The sequence below is a fragment of the Ovis canadensis genome, chromosome 23 (genome assembly GCF_042477335.2).
Source record: "Ovis canadensis isolate MfBH-ARS-UI-01 breed Bighorn chromosome 23, ARS-UI_OviCan_v2, whole genome shotgun sequence".
Taxonomy (NCBI): domain Eukaryota; kingdom Metazoa; phylum Chordata; class Mammalia; order Artiodactyla; family Bovidae; genus Ovis; species Ovis canadensis.
In genome coordinates this window covers 13,464,507-13,485,903 of record NC_091267.1, presented here as the reverse complement: position 1 = coordinate 13,485,903, position 21,397 = coordinate 13,464,507, and the positions used below count along the sequence as shown (strand labels likewise).

Here is a 21,397-nt window from a genome sequence, read left to right as displayed (position 1 = left end):
ATGTAAGAATTAAAGATTTTAAAATTTAAAAAATAAAAAACTAAAATTAAAAAAAAAAAAAGAAAAAAAAATTTTAAATAGATGGTTACCTATACAGTATTATGTTTAGGGACATGATTGGCATCAAGGAGGTTTGTTTACAGATTTTTTAAATCTCAATTGTTTGTCTCCAAAGTCTTGCATTTTAAATTCAAACTTCAGTCTCTCCCTCCATGTCCTCATGATTCTAAAAGGTATTCTCTATTAATGCCCAAACTTTTGGGGAAGCAATTTATGTTATTCAATTGTCAGTAGCGTACTGCTATCCATGTTACAGATTTAGGGAGAACTAGTCCTCACGGCCTGGATGGGCAGTCAGGTTTGTGAAGATAAGATGGGGTTCTGTCTAAACAGAGTGTAGCCTGAGGAAACATGGTATTCTTAGAGAAAGAGAAGCATCTGAGAAAAATATGTCTGGAAAGAAATCAGGTTATGGTGATGATAATTGACTTCACTCTCTCCAAATACACACCAGAGAAATAGAGAATGGAAATAAATTCTTAATGACCACAAATATATCATCATCTTATACATACATGCTGAAATACTTTTAGCAATTACATAGGGTTTTTGAGATTTTTCTTGTCAATATCTGCCACAGAAGTACATTTGGTATTTTCATATTGAGGTCATCACATAAAGAAGAGAATACACTAAGGAAAAGCATTAATAATTGTAACAGAAATCTCTTTTATGAAAATTATTAATTTAATTGAATTTTGTCTGAAGGATATTCTAGCTTTATAGACAGCAAGGGGAAATACTATAACAGTAAACAATATGAAGACATAGACAAAAATAACTGAAAATCATTTGTTTTGTATTTATTCCAAGTTAGAGCTCAGAAGAAATATGAAACTTACTGAATTACTGGAATGCATAAACTGGTACATGCCTTGCACAACTTTTCTTGTTTGCTCACATTTTGCATTTACACATCTGTGACAATTAAATTAACTGCATTAAGACTGAAGTTGTAGAGGTAATATACATGATTATAGCACATTTTGGAAGAATATTTATCACCTATAGGTGTCTAAAGAACAAGTAGCAACCTGTGCTCAGATGTATACAGCAATGACTCACATGTGTGATAAAATACTACAATAGATGGATAATGCAGAGATCACCTCCTCAAAACTGTCAGGTTGTACAGTGTCAAGGGACACCACTTTCTTTACTACCTATTCCTTCCTGAAACTGCAATGAAGTGGTCCCCCACATCACTTTCTCTTCACTCCAACATTGATTATTTTCGAGTCCATGTAATATAACTAAAACAGACACCCTCCCAGTGTGACAGCACTTCCTAGTTGCCCCTCTGCTCTCGGTCACTGCTGGATCCCTCCTTGGTTTAGAAATAGAACTTGTATGATCCATCAGTCCTCCCAGAAATCTAAGAGCCATATGTCATTGTTTTGTGAGTTTTCAAGTGTCACTTTAACATAAACAAGCCATAACATCTGAGAGACTACTTAGAGTTATATTTTAAGACAAATTTGTTTCATTGTGCTGTATTCAGGAATCTATTTTTGAGGTATTTCTATGGAAGTAAAGAAACAATGTCTACAGAGTTGCAGAATATTATTCTCTCTGGGCTTCAATTTCTGTTTCATATTATGAGGCTATTAGATCAGGATATATGTGATAATATGTCAAATCTAAAACATGCAGTGAAAATTAGATAATATAAAGTGAGTACAGGTGAAAAAGCAAAAATTGCAAGTTTTAAATCATTTTAATACTCTTTGGTCCCAAACATCATTTATATAATTTATTTATTTATTTTTATGATTTTAACTCTATGTATTTATTTATTGGCCTGCCATGTGGTATGTGGGATCTTAACCCACACCAAGGGTGGCAACTGGAACCCTCACCCTCTGTGGTGGAAGTGCAGAATCTTAACCACTGGACCCCCAGGGAAGTTCCCACATAGAATTTATTTTAAGAAATATCTGACTTTGATAAACTCTGTTGTTGCTGTGCAGTTGCTAAGTCATGTCCAACTCTTTGCAACCCCACTGACTGCAGCATGCCAGGCTTCCCTGTCCTTCACCATTTCCTGGGGTTTGCTCAAACTCATGTCCATTGAATCGGTGATGCCATCCAATCATCTCATCTTCTGTCGTCCTCTTCTCCTCCTGCCTTCAATCTTTCCCAGCATCAGGGTCATTTCCAATGAGTCATCTCTTCCCATCAGGTGGCCAAAGTATTGGAGCTTCAGCCTCAGCGTTAGTCATTCCAATGAAAATTTAGGACTGATTTCCTTTAGGATGGACTGGTTGATTTCCTTGCTGTCCAAAGGACTCTCAAGAGTTTTCTCCAACACCACAGTTCAAAAGCATCAACTCTTTGATGCTCAGCTTTCTTTAAGGTCCAACTCTCACATCCATACGTAACTATTGGAAAAACGATAGCTTTGTCTATACTGACCCTTGTCAGCAAAGTGATGTCTCTGCTTTTTAATATTCTGCCAGAATGGCTGTGATCCAAAAGTCTACAAGCAATAAATGCTGGAGAGGGTGTGGAGAAAAGGGAACCCTCTTACACTGTTGGTGGGAATGCAAACTAGTACAGCCACTATGGAGAACAGTGTGGAGATTCCTTAAAAAACTGGAAATAGAACTGCCTTATGACCCAGCAATCCCACTGCTGGGCATACACACCAAGGAAACCAGAATTGAAAGAGACACGTGTACCCCAATGTTCATCACAACACTGTTTATAATAGCCAGGACATGGAAGCAACCTAGATGTCCATCAGCAGATGAATGGATAAGAAAGCTGTGGTACATATACACAATGGAGTATTACTCAGCCATTAAAAAGAATCCATTTGAATCAGTTCTAATGAGGTGGATGAAACTGGAGTACAGAGTGAAGTAAGCCAGAAAGAAAAACACCAATACAGTATACTAGCGCATATATATGGAATTTAGAAAGATGGTAATGATAACCCTGTATGTGAGACAGCAAAAGAGACACAGATGTATAGAACAGTCTTTTGGATTCTGTGGGAGAGGGAGAGGGTGGGATGATTTGGGAGAATGGCATTGAAACATGTATAATATCATATAAGAAATGAATCGCTAGTCCAGGTTCAATGCAGGATACAGGATGCTTGGGGCTGGTGCACTGGGATGACCCAGAGGGATGGTACGGGGAGGGAGGTGGTAGGGGCATTCAGGATGGGGAACATGTGTATACCCGCGGCAGATTCATGTTGATGTATGGCAAAACCAATACAATATTGTAAAGTAATTAGCCTCCAATTAAAAGAAATAAATTTAAATTAAAAAAATAAATAAAGATAAAAAAATATTCTGCCTAGGTTGGTCATATCTTTTCTCCCAAGGAGAAAGCATCTTTTAATTTCATGGCTGCAGTCATCATCTGGAGTGATTTTGGAGCCAAAGAAAATAAAGTCTGTACGTGTTTCCATTGTTTCCCCATGTATTTGCCATGAAATTATGGGACTGTATGCCATGATCTTAGTGTTTTGAATGTTGAGTTGTAAACCAGCTTTTTCCCTTTGCTCTTTCACCTTCATCAAAAGGCCCTTTAGTTCCTCTTCACTTTCTGCCATGAGAGTGGTGTCATCTGCATATCTGAGGTTGTTTATATTTCTCCCAGCAATCTTGATTCCAGCTTGTGCTTCATCCAGTGCAGCATTTCACATGATGTACTCTGTATATAAGTTTAATAAGCAGAGTGATAACATATACCCTTAAGGTAACTCCTTTCCTAATTTTAAACTAGACTGTTGCTCCATGTTTGGTTCTAGCTGTTGCTTCTTGAGATGCCTACAGGTTTCCTTGGAGGCAGGTAATGTGGTCTGGTATTCCCATCTCTTTGAGAATTTTCCACAGTTTGCTGTGACCCACACAATATGAAAATGCAGAAAGATGATAAATTATATATATTTAATTTTCTCACATCACAGGTTTTATGACATTAATAATTGAATATACACTAAGTGGTGTTATATATATATGTATAATTCATTACATAATTCATTGCAACATCATTTTTATTTAAAAATTAAAAGCCAAGTGGTATAGAAAACAAAATATAGTTATCTGTAGGTAGTTTATATATGTTCAGATATTTGCTGTTTTTACAAAATCTTTACTTTGGGGATGTTTTTAATGGGATGCCTGTGTGTCTGTGAAATTATCTAAGCATGGTTGTGCATTTGTTTTGTAATTTATCACATGAAAATAAAGTGCCTGTAAAGAATGCTTGGTGATTGGTATCATTTAACTGTAACGGTATTCCATTCACAATCAACTTACTTGTGTGAAACGCCAGATGATAAGCTACATCATGATGTCTGTTAATTATACCTGAGAGACCAAGGGTTCAGTACCAAGGGACCAGACACAGAGATGGTTATATAATCTAGGTCAGGCAGGAAGTGATGCTGAATCCTCCAACAGATAGAACTGCATGCAACAAACAAGTCAGGAATTCTGGGACAGGTACTGATATCTTTTGTGTTTCTCTGATATTTGAGATTTCCTTAGGTTTTTAATCCTTTTTTGAAAGAAAGCATGTTATATAAACAAAGGAAGATATGAAATATACACAAAATTTCATTTTACTTACTTTTTCCAATCTTTATTTCAAATCAATATATTTGTTATTGTTGCTCAGTTGGTAAGTCATGTCTGACTCTGCAACCCCATGGACTGTAACACACCAGGCTTCCCAGTCCTTTATTCTCTCCTTGAGTTTGCTCAAATTCATTTGCACCAAATTGTGTTGGTGATGCTATCTAACCATCTCATCCTCTGCTGCACCTTTCTCTTTTTTCCTAAATCTTTCCCAGCATCAGGGTCTTTTCCAATGAGTCGGGGTTTTTCCCAATGAGTTGGCTCTTTGTATCAAGTGGCCAAAATATTGGAGCTTCAGCTTCAGCTCTTCCAGCATATACTGAAGGTTGATTTCCTTTAGGATTAACTGGTTTGACCTCATTGCAGTTCAAAGGACTTTCAAGAGCCTTCTCCAGCACCACAGTTTGAAAGTATCAGTTCTTTAGATATACACAGATAAATATACTTCAGTTTAGTTCAGTCACGCAGTCGTGTCCAACTCTTTGCGACCCCATGAAGTGTGGCACACCAGGCCTCCCTGTCCATCACCAACTCCCGGAGTTCACTCAGACTCTCGTCCATCGAGTCCGTGATGCCATCCAGCCATCTCATCCTCTGTTGTCCCCTTCTTCTCCTGCCCCCAATCCCTCCCAGCATCAAAGTCTTTTCCAATGAGTTAACTCTTCGCATGAGGTGGCCAAAGTACTGCAGCTTCAGCTTTAGCATCATTCCTTCCAAAGAAATCCCAGGGCAGACCTCCTTCAGAATGGACTGGTTGGATCTCCTTGCAGTCCAAGGGACTCTCAAGAGTCTTCTCCAACACCACAGTCCAAAAGCATCAATTCTTCAGCTCTCAGCCTTCTTCACAGTCCAACTCTCACATCCATACATGACCACAGGAAAAACCATAGCCTTGACTAGACGGGCCTTAGTCGTCACAGTACTGTCTCTGCTTTTGAATATGCTATCTAGGTTGGTCATAACTTTCCTTCCAAGGGGTAAGCGTCTTTTAATTTCATGGCTGCAGTCACCATCTGCAGTGATTTTGGAGCCCAAAAAAATAAAGTCTGACACTGTTTCCACTGTTTCCCCATCTATTTCCCATGAAGTGATGGGACCGGATGCCATGATCTTCCTTTTATGAATGTTGAGCTTTAAGCCAAGTTTTTCACTTTCCTCTTTTACTTTCATCAAGAGGCTTTTTAGTTCCTCTTCACTTTCTGCCATAAGGGTGGTGTCATCTGCATATCTGAGGTTATTGATCTTTCTCCCAGCAATTTTGATTCCAGCTTGTGTTTCTTCTAGTCCAGCGTTTCTCATGATGTAAATATACATAGTTCAACTCTTTTGTGATCCCATGGACTGTAGCCTGCCAGACTCCTCTGTCCATGGGATTTCCCAGGCACGAATACTGGAGCAAGTGGCCATCTCCTCCTCCAGGGGATCTGCCTGACCCAGGGAGCAAACTCATGTCTTCTGCATCTCCTGCACTGGCGGGCGGATTCTATATCACTGAGCCATCTGAGAAGCCCTACATTCAACTCCATTTTTCTTACATTCTCACAGAATGTAAGAGGATGGGTATGACATTTTGTATCACACAGTTGGTTAAGGTAAAGTATAACAAGGGGACATAAAATTCAATTGGCCCTCCCTAAGACAAGTGACTCCCAAATCTAGGATGACTGGCCTCAGAGATATTCAAGAGCAATATGGATCAAATTAAAGAATGAAACTATTAAAATTTTTAGAGACTGGGATGGGGACACACTTCATGCATGATTGTCTCTGAGATTCTGGCACCGTGAACATATGAGTATGCCAGGAGCCAGCACAGGAGATCCCACCCATGACAAGGTCATGCAGGGAGACCTGACGGGCAAGGTGAGTCAGGTCTCAAGGGGTCCTTTGCCTGAGCAGCTACCCTGAAACCAAAATCTGTCTGTTTACTGTCTGCTATACTATACTCTTCTGACATTACAGAGGACTATCCCTGACCACCTTTCTCTGGAAAAAGTTAACTTAGAGCTCTAACTGGTCTCCAGCATATGAAAGGAATGTCTTGGCTTAAAACCCTCTGATGGCCCTCTAACTTGCCTGACAGTTGGAGACTTTTACAACTTGTGATTGTTTACAGCCCCCCCCCCCAACCGCGAGAGGCATGCAGCTTAAAACATCTTAAAGATATAGAGCCTTTTCTAAAGAGCTAAGAATTCACTGTTGAGACAATGACTATTGCCAGGCCTCCATATCCTTTATCTTTTAGGCACCTGGGAGGATATTAATCAATGTAATCAGGATGCAGAAATAGGAATATAGTAGTTTTGATGTTAGCAATACTAGACTTTTGAGTTAATGAATTTTCTCTTTGTTATACATCACTGTACTCCTCTTTCATTGTTATAAATTGTTGTGTCCTTGCTATGTAAGAATGTAACCTTATTTAGTGCTTTCTGAGAGTGGTACCAGGCTTTGGAAAGAACAACACTTTTAAGTTTTCTGGTTGACAGACCCTTATCAGAAAAGGGCCATAAAATGTTAATTGGCCTTCTGGCCAGAAGATGGTGTAAATCACCTAAGACTTGTGTATACAGCTAGGTATGCAGAGAGAAAGCCTGGTCTCGATAAGAGTCAGAGCTGCTGACGCTGCATAATTTTATATTATCCATTGATCTCTATGTATAATCAAAAGTATAAAAAGCTTTTCCGGACAACAAAGGATGGACCAGTTTCTCAGATCAGCTTCTTGAACTGGTTTCTTGGAAATCTGACTCCCCTGTGTCAAAACTCTCTCTCTCTCTTTCTCCCTCTCCCTCCCTCTCCTTTTCAGGCTGAATTTCCATCTGGGGTGTGGAGCCTCTCCGAGTCTAGTTACTTACCCTGGCTTCTAAGACTCACGCAAGAGGGAGCCCAAGGTGGGGCACCCTCTGCTATTCAAGTGGGCACCAGTGGCCTAATGTGAACGGTGCAAGTTCCTTGTCTTGGAACTTTATTAGTTTTCCGCGTAAACCAAGTTATTCAGCCTCTTTTCTCCACTAATTTTCCTACTATACTATTCTTTCCTAATCTCTCTTTATATTTCTAATTAAACAGTCCTTTTCCAGACTCCGACTCTGTCCCTGCTTCAAATTCCCTGGATCCACCGGGGCTGGACCCCAGCATGAGTATTTGTATCATGTGTCTTATATAACTGATCTTGTGTTAAATATATCATGTTAAGAAGAGTAGACTTGGTCAGAAGGATCCACACAGTAAACCACACTGCCTTTCTTGCCTCTCTGTCATCTGTGCTATCAGCATCTCTACAACTGGGTCCCAGACATTCTTCATCATCTCCCCTATGTAGCAGCAGCTCTCAGAGTTGAGAATATCAGCCCTGGAATATGACTGCCTTTCCACTTTAACATTTCAAACATAGGTACCCTTCCACCCTCTTACCCAAAAGCTATCCCCTTTCTGCTCCAATGTGTCTTCACAAACTGTCTACCTCTCATATACTAAAGCTGAACAGACCTGAGAGTTTAATGGGGAAAAAAGAGTTCTTGTTGTGCTCAGAAACTTGCCATAGCTCTTCCTGCTCCACACTCATGGAAGATGAAGAAATTGCAAAGAAATATATTCATCATCTACATCACTCATTAACTATATTTCTTTATTACAGGATATGACAACATCCATACATCATTAAAACAAAACAAAGCAGAGTCTTGTCAGAAGACTAGGGTTATCTGGACCAACTAATTATAAGAATCTTGCCTTCAATCTGAGGACATAAATTCCTTAATATTATATTGAAGTAGCAAAAATGGTCATAAATGCTATACAAATTGATGTGGAAATAGCCTGATTTAGCTTAGATGAATTTGTGCTGCAAACACTACAGTGGTTTAAAATGTATCCTTATTATGATCATTTTGTCAGTTATATCAAATTGGAAATATTTCCCAAAGGGTCAATTTAACTTCAAGGCATCTTAGCATTATTTATCTCTTCTTCTAATTACTGAAATATAGAAACAAATAGCAGTTTAGCAATTAAGACAATAAGATGATCTTAACCCTCCACTTCCATTTCCTATTTCATAACTAGGAATTTTCATGTGTAAGGAATGACTGCTGAAAACTGCACTGTGTTTGCTGACTTCATATTCTTAGGACTTTCCGGTAGACAAGATGTGCAGCAGGGGCTCTTTGTGCTCTTCCTGCTGGTGTATGGCATAACTGTGGTTGCCAGTGTCGGGATGGTCCTGCTGATCAAGAGGGACCCCAGACTGCACACACCCATGTATTACTTCCTGAGCAATCTGTCCTATGACATCTGCTGTTCTTTACTATCTCTCCCAAGACGCTGGCTGATTTCTTATCTGAGCAAAAAAGGATTCCATATGATGTATGTGCCATCCAGGTGTACTTTTTGGGAGCCTTTGCAGATGCGGAATGTCTCATGTTGGCTGTTACTTCTTATGACCGTTATGTGGCCATTTGCAATCCACTTCCTTATACAACTGCCATGTTCAGGGGAATCTGTACCCAGCTTGTGGTTATTGCCTACATCGTAGGCTTGGTTGATTCAGCAGTCACACCTGTTGTACATTTCGGTTGTCATTCTGCAATTCCAATATCATCAATCACTTTTTCTGTGACATCCCACCCTTACTAGCCCTCTCCTACTCAGATACATCCATCGATGAGATTGTGATGCTCACTTTCATTGGCTGTGTTGTGGGGACCAGTATTATCACTGTCCTCCTTTCCTACAGTTATATCACAACAACCATCCTTAGGATGAACTCAACAGAGGGGAGACACAAAGCTTTCTCTGTGTGTGCCTCCCACTTACCCGCTGTGGCTGTATTTCATGGCATGCTCATGTTCATGTATTTCAGACCCAGCTCCAGTTACTCCATGGACACAGACAAAATGGCCTCTGTCTTTTACACAGTTGTCATCCGCATGTTAAAGGTGCCCCCAAAAAAGCAATCAGCACTGAATTATGTTCTGGGTGATACAGTACTTTCATCCTAAAGTATTTAAAGATTCTAAGAGAAGGCGTGCAGGAACTTTGACATAGATTTTTGTAGTCTTACTAGTACAGATTCTGAATACTTTCCACTACTTACACTTTCACGTAAATCAGTTTAGGGAACAGTCATTACGCTAAACTCTCCAAACTAAGGAAAAGTAGTAATAGGATCACTCTTCCATTTTGCAGAGAGGGCTTTTTACACCTCTTTTTTCTTTTCTTGGAGAAGTGTCAGCGAGATGTCATGCACAGAGCAACCCCCCACCCATGTTAATTTGACTTACCTTCTTAAAGGCTCCTGAGTGAAGTTGCTCAGTCATGTCCGACTCCTTGCGATCCCGTGAACTGTAGCCCACCAGGCTCCTCCATCCCTGGGATTCTCCAGGCAAGAATACTAGAGTGGGTTGCCATTTCCTTCTCCAGGGGAACTTCCTGACCCAGGGATTGGATCTCCCGCATTGCGGGCAGACGCTTTAACCTCTGAGCCACCATGGAAGCCCTAAATTAATTACTTAATTAATAATTAAAAGCTCCTATTTAATTATTTTTTAAACAATAGGCTTAATAAATTTGCTGAGTCAAATGGGAGTGTTAGTGGATCAAATCAGGTTTGTTTATATTCTTTTCATGTATTTGTTTCACCCTAACAAAACTCCATCCTAACATTTAGAAGCAAATAATTTGTAAGTAAGACTGAATGAGAAATTTCTCTCCCTAGACTAAATATTCCATAAAAGTTTGGTCCTTTCTGTCTAGTTCACTGTTGTCTACCAGTTACAATGCCTACCCTCAGGATGCAATTCAAAAATATTTATTGAATAGATGAATGAAGTAGCCTGAAAAACTAATTAAAAAATTGAACCTTTGTAAACTTATAAAAAATCATTTCCTTAATTTCATTCTAGTCTGTTCACTTTTAGGTGAAATCCATCTGCACTGTTTTCTTTTGCCTTAGGCAAAAATGAGAATCTGGGACAAGAATTATTTGATGTAAAAATCTGCTCAGTTTCTCTCCATTCTGCTTCAGTTATTATCACCAAACATCCCCTGATTTTCCAGAAGCCATTGGAGAGGACTTTGTTAATGAAAATTATTGCCTGCCACATCAGTAAACAAAGGAGGTTGTAGTCATGAAGCTGTCATAATACAGCTGCCTGGTCAGTGAGCCCTGAGGGGACTCAGGATGAGAAAGCACAGAATAGTCTTTCTCAAGATAGGCTGGCCCCAGATAGCTAAGTTCAGTTCAGTTGCTTAGTCATGCCCAACTCTTTGCGACCTCATGGACTGCAGCACACTAGGCCTCCCTGTCCATCACCAACTCCTGGAGATTACTCAAGCTCATGTCCCTTGAGTCGGTGATGCCATTCCAACCATCTCATCCTCTGTCGACCCCTTCTCCTCCTGCCTTGAATATTTCCCAGCATCAGGGTCTTTTCCAATGAGTCAGTTCTTTCCATCAGGTGGCCAAAGCATTGGAGCTTCAGCTTCAGCATCAGTCCTTCCAATGGATATTCAGGCTTGATTTCCTTTAGCATGGACTGGTTGGATCTCCTTGCTGTCCAAGGACTCTCAAGATAGCTAAGGTGCATATCAAAGGAACAGTGTCAGAGAGCCCGAACTGTTGCATCTTCCCATACACAGAAAAAGTGCTAAATTCTTTAGTTTATCTGGTTTTCTTTTATTAACAATAATCTTTTGGTGTTCTGATTATCTGATTTTTGTTGCAAAATCTTCTATCTCTCCTGGCTCCCCCTTGCCTCTTCAGAACTTGCCTCTGCAGAACAGTTTCTTAGTGCTATCTGAGATGCTGCGTCCTAGGCTTGAAGTCCTCAGAATGTCTGCCAAATAAAATATAACTCTCAAGTTTTAGTTTGTGCATTTTTTTCCATTGGACAATTTCATCTCCCCAGTGGGTTCATAACATTACGTTAGTTAAAATTGAAAAAAAAAGAAAGAGATAAAAGAAACTGAATGCTCTGTTGATATAATTTAAGCTGTAAAAGAAGAGCTATTAATAAAAATACATTCCTCTTGTGGGGGGCGTGGGCTGGAGAGAAGGAAGCAGTAGTTATGTTAGCATGCCATGTGTAATGATTTATTCCATCTCTCTACATAACTATGAAATAAATTGGAATAATATTCTAAACAAAATTTTAAAGTTCTGCTCTCCTGGTATCTAATTAGCAATTAATCCAGCTGTAAAAATGAAAAACAATTTCAGGGTCTTGGAAATCCAATTTTTAAAATTAAAATATAATTGATTGACAAAGTTGTATTAGTTACAGGTGTACAGCAAAGTGATTCATATCACTTTTTTGCATATGTTTGTTGTTATTTAATCACTAAGTCACATGTGACTCTTTTGTGACCCCCATGGACCATGCTTCTTTGTCCATGAGATTTCCCAGGCAAGTATACTGGAGTGGGCTGCCATTTCCTTCTTCAGGGGATCTTTCTGACCCAGGGATTAAACCAGTGTCTCCTGCTAAGCCCATATATATATATATAAAGCCCATTTATATATATATAAATTTAGCACAGACTTGCATTCCCATCACCATTTTCTGCTGTTTAAGACAAAGCATTTGGTTCTCATCACCCTCAGGCTGTCATTTCCTTCTTCCCCATTGGAAGCCTGCATTTGCCAGGGCCTATGTCACCACTGATCTGCATAGACAGAACCCTCTCTGTGGTGTGGTTTCCACTGCCATGGGTGAGCTGAGGGCTGGCTTTGTAGACAGTGCGCCGTCCACTCTACGAGGCTCCCCTCTGCCCCATCTGGAGTAATGGGGGCACACTGACTGCTCCTCCGACTTGTCTATAAAGGAAACACAGAAAGGTTCTGCATTTATTTACATGGCTTCACATAAATAATCTGGCCACTCTCTTACCTGCAAGTTGTAGGAATCCGTGTGAACTTCTCATTCGTTTATAATTTTATTGGGCTTCATTTTACTGTGTTGTGTGCTCACTCAGCTGTGTCCGATTCTTTGTGATCCCACGGACTGTAACACACAAGGCTCCTCTGTCCATTGGATTATCCAAGCGAGGATCCTGGAGTGGGTTGCCATTTCCTCCTCCAGAGGATCTTCCCAACCCAAAGATCGAACCCCTGTCTCCTGTGGCTCCTGTATTGGCAAGCAGACTCTTTATCACTGAGCCAACAAGAAAGCCCTCCCCCCCCCACACACACACAGAGGCAACATTGCTCCAAATCTCATTTCAGTCCTTCGATCACGCCATGAAATTTTCAATCTCCACTCAATTTCTTATTTTTTTTCCTGTTTTGTCTTTCATTCAGTATTCTCTGTTTGCCAAATTCTTCATATGCAGTTCCATTTACCCTCCCTTTCTCTGTTTTGTATCCAGAACACCAGCTGGCACACATACTTAGAGTAAATGTTTGTATTGAGTTAGGATTATCAGGTCAATTCCGACCTTGGATGGCCAAAATTCCACTTGAACGTGATGCACAGATAACACATATTAGAGTCAGTTTCATTCATCATTGACTTTCTCATGTGGTGAAATTAAATGTCTGCTGTCATATCCATAAACAAGAAATGTCACAGCCATCCATGATTTCTGGCCTCCAAATGTGAATAAGGGCTCCCCAAACTGAGAGCCAGCAGACACTGCCACCTGCACAGCTGTTTGCTGAGAGCTCAGGGAATCCAAGCAGCAGCCATCTGCCACATCGGCCATGCCTTAAGGTGAGTGAGGAATTAAGGATGCAAACAATCGGGAGACAGAATTTGGCCCCAGATAGCAAGCCCCGGGAGCTGGTGATGGACAGGGAAGCCTGGCGTGCTGCAGTCCATGGAGTCTGGACAGGACTAAGTGACTGAACTGAACTGAGCTGAAGTGCATATGAAAAGAATGAATTCAGTGAGCCCAGAGGCTTGCATCTTTCCACATGTAGAAGAAAAATAAACTCCTTAACTTGATATCTGATTTTCTCTACCTCACAATAATCTCTGATGTTCCAATTCTCTGTCCCCTTTGTTGTAAACTTGGGTATAGCCTGACTCGCCCTCCTGCCTCCTTGAGTGGTTTTCTCATGACTACTGAGATACTGCCTCCTGGTCTCAGAGGCCTTAACATTCCCATCAAGTAAAATCTCTACTTTCAGGTTGTGACTGTTTTTCAGTTGACAACGTTTCCTTAAAGACCTTCTAATTCTCAATTTGTGTACGGGTATATTTGGCTTCATTTCAGTTCACCACTGTCCTGTCACATAAAACTTCTAGTAATTGATAAATTGCTTTGAACAGGTCAAATCAGATAGCAAGTATCATCCTCCAATTTTATGTGTAACAATCTACCATTTTGAAAGTCATAATATATTTTTGCTTGGGATGTTCTTAAGACATAGAAAAACACATTACATCATTTCCTTTGTGTGTACTCGACTCCTCAGTAGAACTCTAATTGCTCAGGTAAGTTTTCCCATTGGGATTTGGATATCAGAGTGTGTGATCCTGAGATCTGAGATTAGAAAGCTAATCTCAAAAGCTTCAAAGCAATATATAAAAGATCTTGTATTACCTTAAGGAACTGCAACCTTCCTAAGGAAGGCACAGATTTCTTTTATGAACACAGATCTGCCCAGATGGGGTTGCAAAAATTAGACAATGGATCAGTTTTTCTTTTTAAGTCTTTAAGTCCTAAAATTGATTTTTCCAGTGAAAAATGAACTGATACTGACAACAGTGTAGTAAGAAGGTGAATGAAAAAGATAATAATCTGGTAAGTGTTCTTACCTTAATCCTAGGCTATTAGAACTTGATGGGATTTTAAGTGCTTATCTTAGTTTTTTTTTTTTTTTTTACTAACAGCTCAGTCATGTCCAACTCTTTGAGACCCCATGGATTATAACCTGCCAGGCTCCTCAGCTGATGGGTTTGGCCAGGCAACAATACTGGAGTGGGTTCCTATTTCCTTCTCCAGGGGATCTTCCCAACCTAGAGATCAAACCCAGGTCTGCTGTATTGCAGGCAGACTTTTCTTCTCTGAGGCACTAGGGAAGCTCACTTATTTTACACATAGAAACTGATGTTTTGAGGATAAACATACTTAGGGTCATATGGGTTTTAAATTCTGAAAATATATTTAACAAAAACAACAGCAGAAACAAAAACTGAATGTTTGGCACATGACAGTGTTAAAGAGTCTGCCTACCAGTGCAGGAGACATGAGTTTCATCACTGCATCAGGAAGATCCCGTGGAGAAGGAAATGGCAGCCCACTCCAGTATTCTTGCCTGGGAAACTGCAAGGACAGAGAAGCCAGGTGGGCTACAGTCCACGGGGTCACAAAAGACTAGGACAAGACTTTGCAACTAAACAACAACAGCAAACCTTAAAACAACCTCACCATTACTGGACTCTGCTTAGGAATCAGAATTAAACACTGTGCTTATTGTATATTATTTATGTTTAAAGAATGGATGGAGCTATATATCAATTACAGCTGAACTGATTTTTATATTATATTATCTGTCCTATCTTATGGTAATGCATTGATATTAACAACTGTCAATACACAAGCAAAAGGATTCAGGCAGATAAGAGGGCTGACTTTCAGGAAGAAGGAAAAAAATGTTTTTAAAAATAATGACATTCTAACATGTATACTATCATGTGAATTGAATCGCCAGTCTATGTCTGACGCAGGATGCAGCATGCTTGGGGCTGGTGCATGGGGATGACCCAGAAAGTTGTTATGGGGAGGGAGGTGGGAGGGGGGTTCATGTTTGGGAATGCATGTAAGAATTAAAGATTTTAAAATTTAAAAAATAAAAATAAAAAAATAAATAAATAAATAAAGAAAGAAAGAAAAAAAATAAAAATAATGAAATAGTGCCATTTGCAGCAGCATGGATGGACCTAGAGAGTGTCATACTGAGTGAAGTAGTTCAGACAGAGAAGAAGAAACGTCATATGACATCCTTTATGTGCGGAATCTAAGAAGAGTTGATAAAATGAACGTATAAAAACAGAAAGAGGCTTACAGACTCAGAGAATGACCTTATGGTTGCCAGTGGAAAAGAGTAGCAGGAGGAGAATGGGACCTGGGGGTGAGCATGCACACACTGCTGTAGTAAAAACAGACAATCAGCAAGGACCTACTGTACAGCACAGGGAACTCTGCAATGTTACGTGGCTGCCTGGATGGATGAAAGTTTGAGGGGGAATGGACACATGCTTGCGTATGGCTGAGTCCTTCTCTGTTCACCTAAAACTACCACAACATTGTTTGTTAATCAGATATCCCTCAATACAAAATAAAAAGCTTAAAGAAATTAAAATAAAAGGAAAAAAGAAAAAGTGACTAAGGACTTCCCTGGCAGGTGAGCACATTGAGTTTTGGGGAAATAACTATATTATTTACAGTAATCTTCTAAGCTCCACCATTTCTAACACTTCCATTTCCAGGAAGGTAGTGTTTATTGAAGAATGTCCAGTGTACAGAATGTCCAAACTCTGGACCTGTTCTTTGATTGCAAAGCTATGCAGTCCTGGACTATTCACTGGGCTGAAGTCGTCAGTTCCTCCTCAATAAAACTGAGGGATGATCAGCACTGTTTAAAGAACTGTGGGAATTAAATTAGATGAGAAAGTTTATTTTGAAAATTATAGGATGCAAATGCATTCATGTCAGATACACACATTTACCCAGAATTTGCCTAATCTACCTAGAAACAGAACAGATGCAGAAAAATAGGTGTTGAGCAATGCAGAATCCACAATTATTATTGTGCCTGTAATTCATTTTCTGTACTCCAAAATAGCTTCACAGATAGTTGCGCTTATTAACTCTCAATGTATGCACAGTTTTAATAAGACATTAGTTTAATAAGACATTTAGTTTTGTTAAGAACTTGGAACAAATTGAGGATAGGACGAGGGGTTAAGATTTTAGTAATGTGCTTAGATTATGTTCGGAGACAGAGAATATGAGATGACAATGAAAATGTTTTCAAATCTGAAGTTATTTAAATACTGAGTTTGTAAGAGCCATGAATAATGTAAATTGTTAAAGAAAAATATATATGTGTATATAACATATATGCACACGTATTTAATTTATCTTTAACTTTTATAGGCAGGAACAGTGAGGTAGAGGGAGGCCTGGCAAGCTGCAGTCCCTGGAGTCCTAAAGAATCAACCCCTATTTAACGACTGAACAACAATAACAATACATATAGCATGTACAGGCATCAAAGATTTTACTTACTTTATCCAATATGTAATATGTTATGAAATGTACACAACACAGTTCAAAGAACCACAGTATCGTAAATCAGGAATTCACAAATAAACTGAAAAATAGATGCAAAGCTGGATTTTTACCATCAGCAGGGAGAGAAATCAATTATCTCTATCCTGGGCAAAATGTGCCTGTCTATAGACAAGTGTCACTTGCATTGCTATGCGTTATCTACAATCTACAGAGCTGTGGACTAAAACAATGACAAGGAAGTGCAGAGATAACATAGAGGGGTGGGTAGGTGGGCATTTATAACATCTTTTATCATTTTAATCAAAGGGGTCATCCAATATTCCTGAATATTATTATTGTATTGCCTAGATGAATTTAATAAATATGCAAGCATTTGGATTTCTCTAGTTGTATTTCATAGCTTGGATTTCAGGTAACATAAAGTAGATATTGGAGAAGGCAATGGCACCCCACTCCAGTACTCTCGCCTGGAAAATCCCATGGACAGAGGAGCCTGGTGGGCTGCAGTTCATGGGGTTGCTAAGAGTCAGACATGACTGAGCTACTTCATTTTCACTTTTCACTTTCATGCATTGGAGAAAGAAATGGCAACCCACTCCAGTGTTCTTGCTTGGAGAATTCCAGGGACAGGGAGCCTGGTGGGCTGGCGTTTATGGGGTCGCACAGAGTTGAACACAACTGAAGTGACTTAGCATACAAAGTAGATATATGGAATTCCACAGAATTACTATGTTGCCAACTTTAGAAGCTTCTGCACAACAAAGGAAACTATAAGCAAGGTGAAAAGACAGCCTTCAGAATGGGAGAAAATAATAGCAAATGAAGCAACTGACAAGCAACTATTCTCAAAAATATATAAGCAACTCCTGCAGCTCAATTCCAGAAAAATAAATGACCCAATCAAAAAATGGGCCAAAGAACTAAACAGACATTTCTCCAAAGAAGACATACAGATGGCTAACAAACACATGAAAAGATGCTCAACATCACTCATTATCAGAGAAATGCAAATCAAGACCACAATGAGGTACCATTTCACACCAGTCAGAATGGCTGCGATCCAAAAGTCTACAAGCAATAAATGCTGGAGTGGGTGTGGAGAAAAGGGAACCCTCTTACACTGTTGGTGGGAATGCAAACTAGTACAGTCACTATGGAGAACATGTAGATTCCTTAAAAAACTGGAAATAGAACTGCCTTATGACCCAGCAATCCCACTGCTGGGCATACACACCAAGGAAACCAGAATTGAAAGAGACACGTGTACCCCAATCTTCATTGCAGTACTGTTTATAATAGCCAGGACATGGAAGCAACCTAGATGTCCATCAGCAGATGAATGGATAAGAAAGCTCTCGTACATATACACAATGGAGTATTACTCAGTCATTAAAAACAATACATTTGAATCAGTTCTAATGAGGTGGATGAAACTGGAGCTGATTGTACAGAGTGAAGTAAGCCAGAAAGAAAAACACCAATACAGTATACTAATACATATATATGGAATTTAGAAAGATGGTAATGATAACCTTGTATGTGAGACAGCAAAAGAGACACAGATGTATAGAACAGTCTTTTGGATTCTGTGGGAGAGGGCGAGGGTGGGATGATTTGGGGGAATGGTATTGAAACATGTATAATATATAAGAAACGGATTGTCAGTCCAGGTTCGATACAGGATGCTTGGGGCTGGTGCACTGGGATGACCCAGAGGGATGGCACGGGGAGGGAAGAGGGAGGGGTGTTCAGGATGGGGAACACGTGTACAGCTGTGGTGGATTCATGTTGATGTATGGCAGAACCAATACAATATTATAAAGTAATTAGCCTCCAATTAAAATAAATAAATTTAAATTAAAAAAGAAAGAACAGTGAATAAACAAGATGGTGAAGATATTGAGCCTAGAAGGAAATTTAATACAATTTGATGAGGAAGGCACTGTCTTTTTCATTTTATAGGTGATGAAGCTAAAATTCTGTGATTGCTTGGCTTGCGGAAGACTTTATAACTGCCAAGTGGCAGAGTTAGGATTTAGTTACTTACATAACTAATTCTGAATCTTACCTCCTTCTATTTCATCAGTGGATTTCAAGAAACTTTAACTAGTTTCTTTAGTCCTCAGAGGCAAATTCTCAGCTCAAGGTGAGAAATAAAGAACTTCTACTCCTCTACATGTACAAGGCTTCAACTGAAATAGAAATGTATCTAATTGTTGTGTAAATAAAAATAGCACAAAGGGAAAGAGAGGCTAGTTACTCAGTTTGCTATGTATCAGTGAAACTAACCTCAATCACTTGAAGTTGGTGACAGATGAGAGAGTTGATGAAATTAAGAAATTCAGAGTTCACCCGCTGGTTTGATGGTGTCTCATTTAATGGGGGGGGGGAATATATATATATATATAATCTTTAAGAAATAGAAGTATAAACAATCAATTCAATTAAGTAAACTATCTCAGGGAATTCCCTGGCCATCCAGTGGTTAGGACTTTATGCTTTCTGTATTAAGTAGATGGGTTCCATTGCTCATAGGGAACTAAGGTCCTGGAAGCTACATGTCTCTGCCAAACATTAAAAAAAAAAAAGCAATTAACTAATTAAAAAAAAAGTATTTCAGTTGAAAAGCTATGCTTATAGTAAACTTACTTTACTTATGCCTGAGTGTTACGAGGGTACCCAAGTGGATTTAGAATTACTATTCTAACTACTTTAATTATTTTCCTGTAGCTACCCTGCAGGTTATTATCAACATCCCCATTGGTACCCTGCTGAAATTCCAACCTCCAGGAACCCTGCAGAGAATGGAGGTGGAGAACAGCACTGTGAAGACACAGTTCTTTCTCTTGGGATTCAGTGACCACCCAGAACTGCAGAGTGTTCTTTTTGCTGTGTTTCTGTCCATCTACTCTGTTACCCTCATGGGGAACCTTGGTATGATTTTATTAATCACAGCCAGTCCCCCTTTGCACACCCCTATGTACTTTTTTCTCTGCATCTTGTCTTTCGTAGATGCCTGCTACTCTTCAGTCATTGCCCCCAAGTTACTTGTGGACTTAGTTTCTGATAAGAAGACCATTTCTTACAATGGCTGTGCTGCACAGTTATATTTCTTCTGCTGTTTGGTGGACACAGAGTCTTTTCTCTTGACTGTCATGGCTTATGACCGGTACATAGCCATCTGCAACCCCCTGCTTTACACCGTTATTATGTCCAAGAGGATTTGCTGCCAGCTTGCAATTGGAGCATTTCTGGGAGGCACCATGAGCTCAGTGATTCACACCACAAATACCTTTCACCTGTCTTTCTGCTCCAATGAAATTAACCATTTCTTTTGCGACATCTCCCCTCTCTTCTCTCTGTCTTGCACTGACACCTACATCCATGACATTGTACTGGTGGTCTTTGCTAGTTTAGTTGAAGCCCTCTGCCTTCTAACAGTTCTCCTTTCTTATATCCTCATCATAGCAGCCATTCTTAAAACAGAATCTGCTGACGGAAGAGGAAAAGGATTCTCCACTTGTGCATCCCATCTGATTGTGGTCTCTATCTACCATGGTACCCTGATCTTCATTTATTTGCGTCCCAGTGCTGGCCATTCACTGGATATTGATAAAGTGACCTCTGTGTTCTATACATTGATTATACCTATGCTGAACCCCCTGATTTACAGTCTGAGGAACAAAGATGTGAAAAATGCTTTTAGGAAAATGATTAGCAGGAAATTTCTTTCTTAAGAAACTGAGGTTGATAACTTTTCTACCCTGCTTCTTGACCTCTAGTTTTAAGTAATGGAAAAGTCAGTTTAATATGGGTGTTCCCTAATTCTACAGGCAATGAAGCCTCAACCACAAAATTGGGCCAGAGGCTAATATTAGAGCCAGGCCCTGTTACATATGTCTAATTCTTTATCATCTTAAGGTTGATTTTTTTCACACTCATTCATTGTTGGTGGAAGTTTAAATTAGTCTTCTTTATGGAAGATAAATTACTATTATTTGAATGAAATATATAACTCACCTGGAATTTGAAAATTAAATATGCAAGTATCATTTAAACCAGTAAGTCTAGCAATTGAACCTGCAAAAGTTTACCACTTTCGAAGTATTCATTGCATCAGAGCTTATAATCAGTTCAGTTCAGTTAATTTGTTTAGTTGTGTACTACCCTGCAACCCCATGGACCGCAGCATGCCAGGCTTCCCTGTCCATCACCAACTCCCAGAGCTTACTCAAACTCACATCCATCGAGTCGGTGACGCCATCCAACCATCTCATTCTCTGTTGTCCCCTTCTCCTCCTACCTACAATCTTTCCCAGCATCAGGGGCAAGCTATTGAAAATAATCTAAATATCTACCAATAGGAAACAGGCTAAATGAAATAAATTTGAACTTTTATGTTTTTTTCTCAGGAGTAGATTTACCCTTCATATTATATTTTATATTTCATATTCTTACTCTTTGTTTCTCATTTTGTTATTACTGTTTTACTC

The 21,397-nt window shown here is 39.4% G+C and overlaps 1 protein-coding gene and 1 pseudogene across 1 annotated transcript; both read left to right on the top strand.

Annotated features, from left to right (window-relative positions):
* Positions 1-8,745: 8,745 nt before the first annotated feature.
* Positions 8,746-9,661, top strand: LOC138428083 (olfactory receptor 5AR1-like; annotated as a pseudogene).
* A 10,047-nt stretch (positions 9,662-19,708) lies between these two features.
* On the top strand, positions 19,709-20,641 carry LOC138428406 (olfactory receptor 5I1-like). Its single transcript, XM_069569103.1, has one exon. The coding sequence runs from the start codon at positions 19,709-19,711 to the stop codon at positions 20,639-20,641; it is 933 nt and encodes a 310-aa protein (XP_069425204.1).
* Positions 20,642-21,397: the final 756 nt, after the last annotated feature.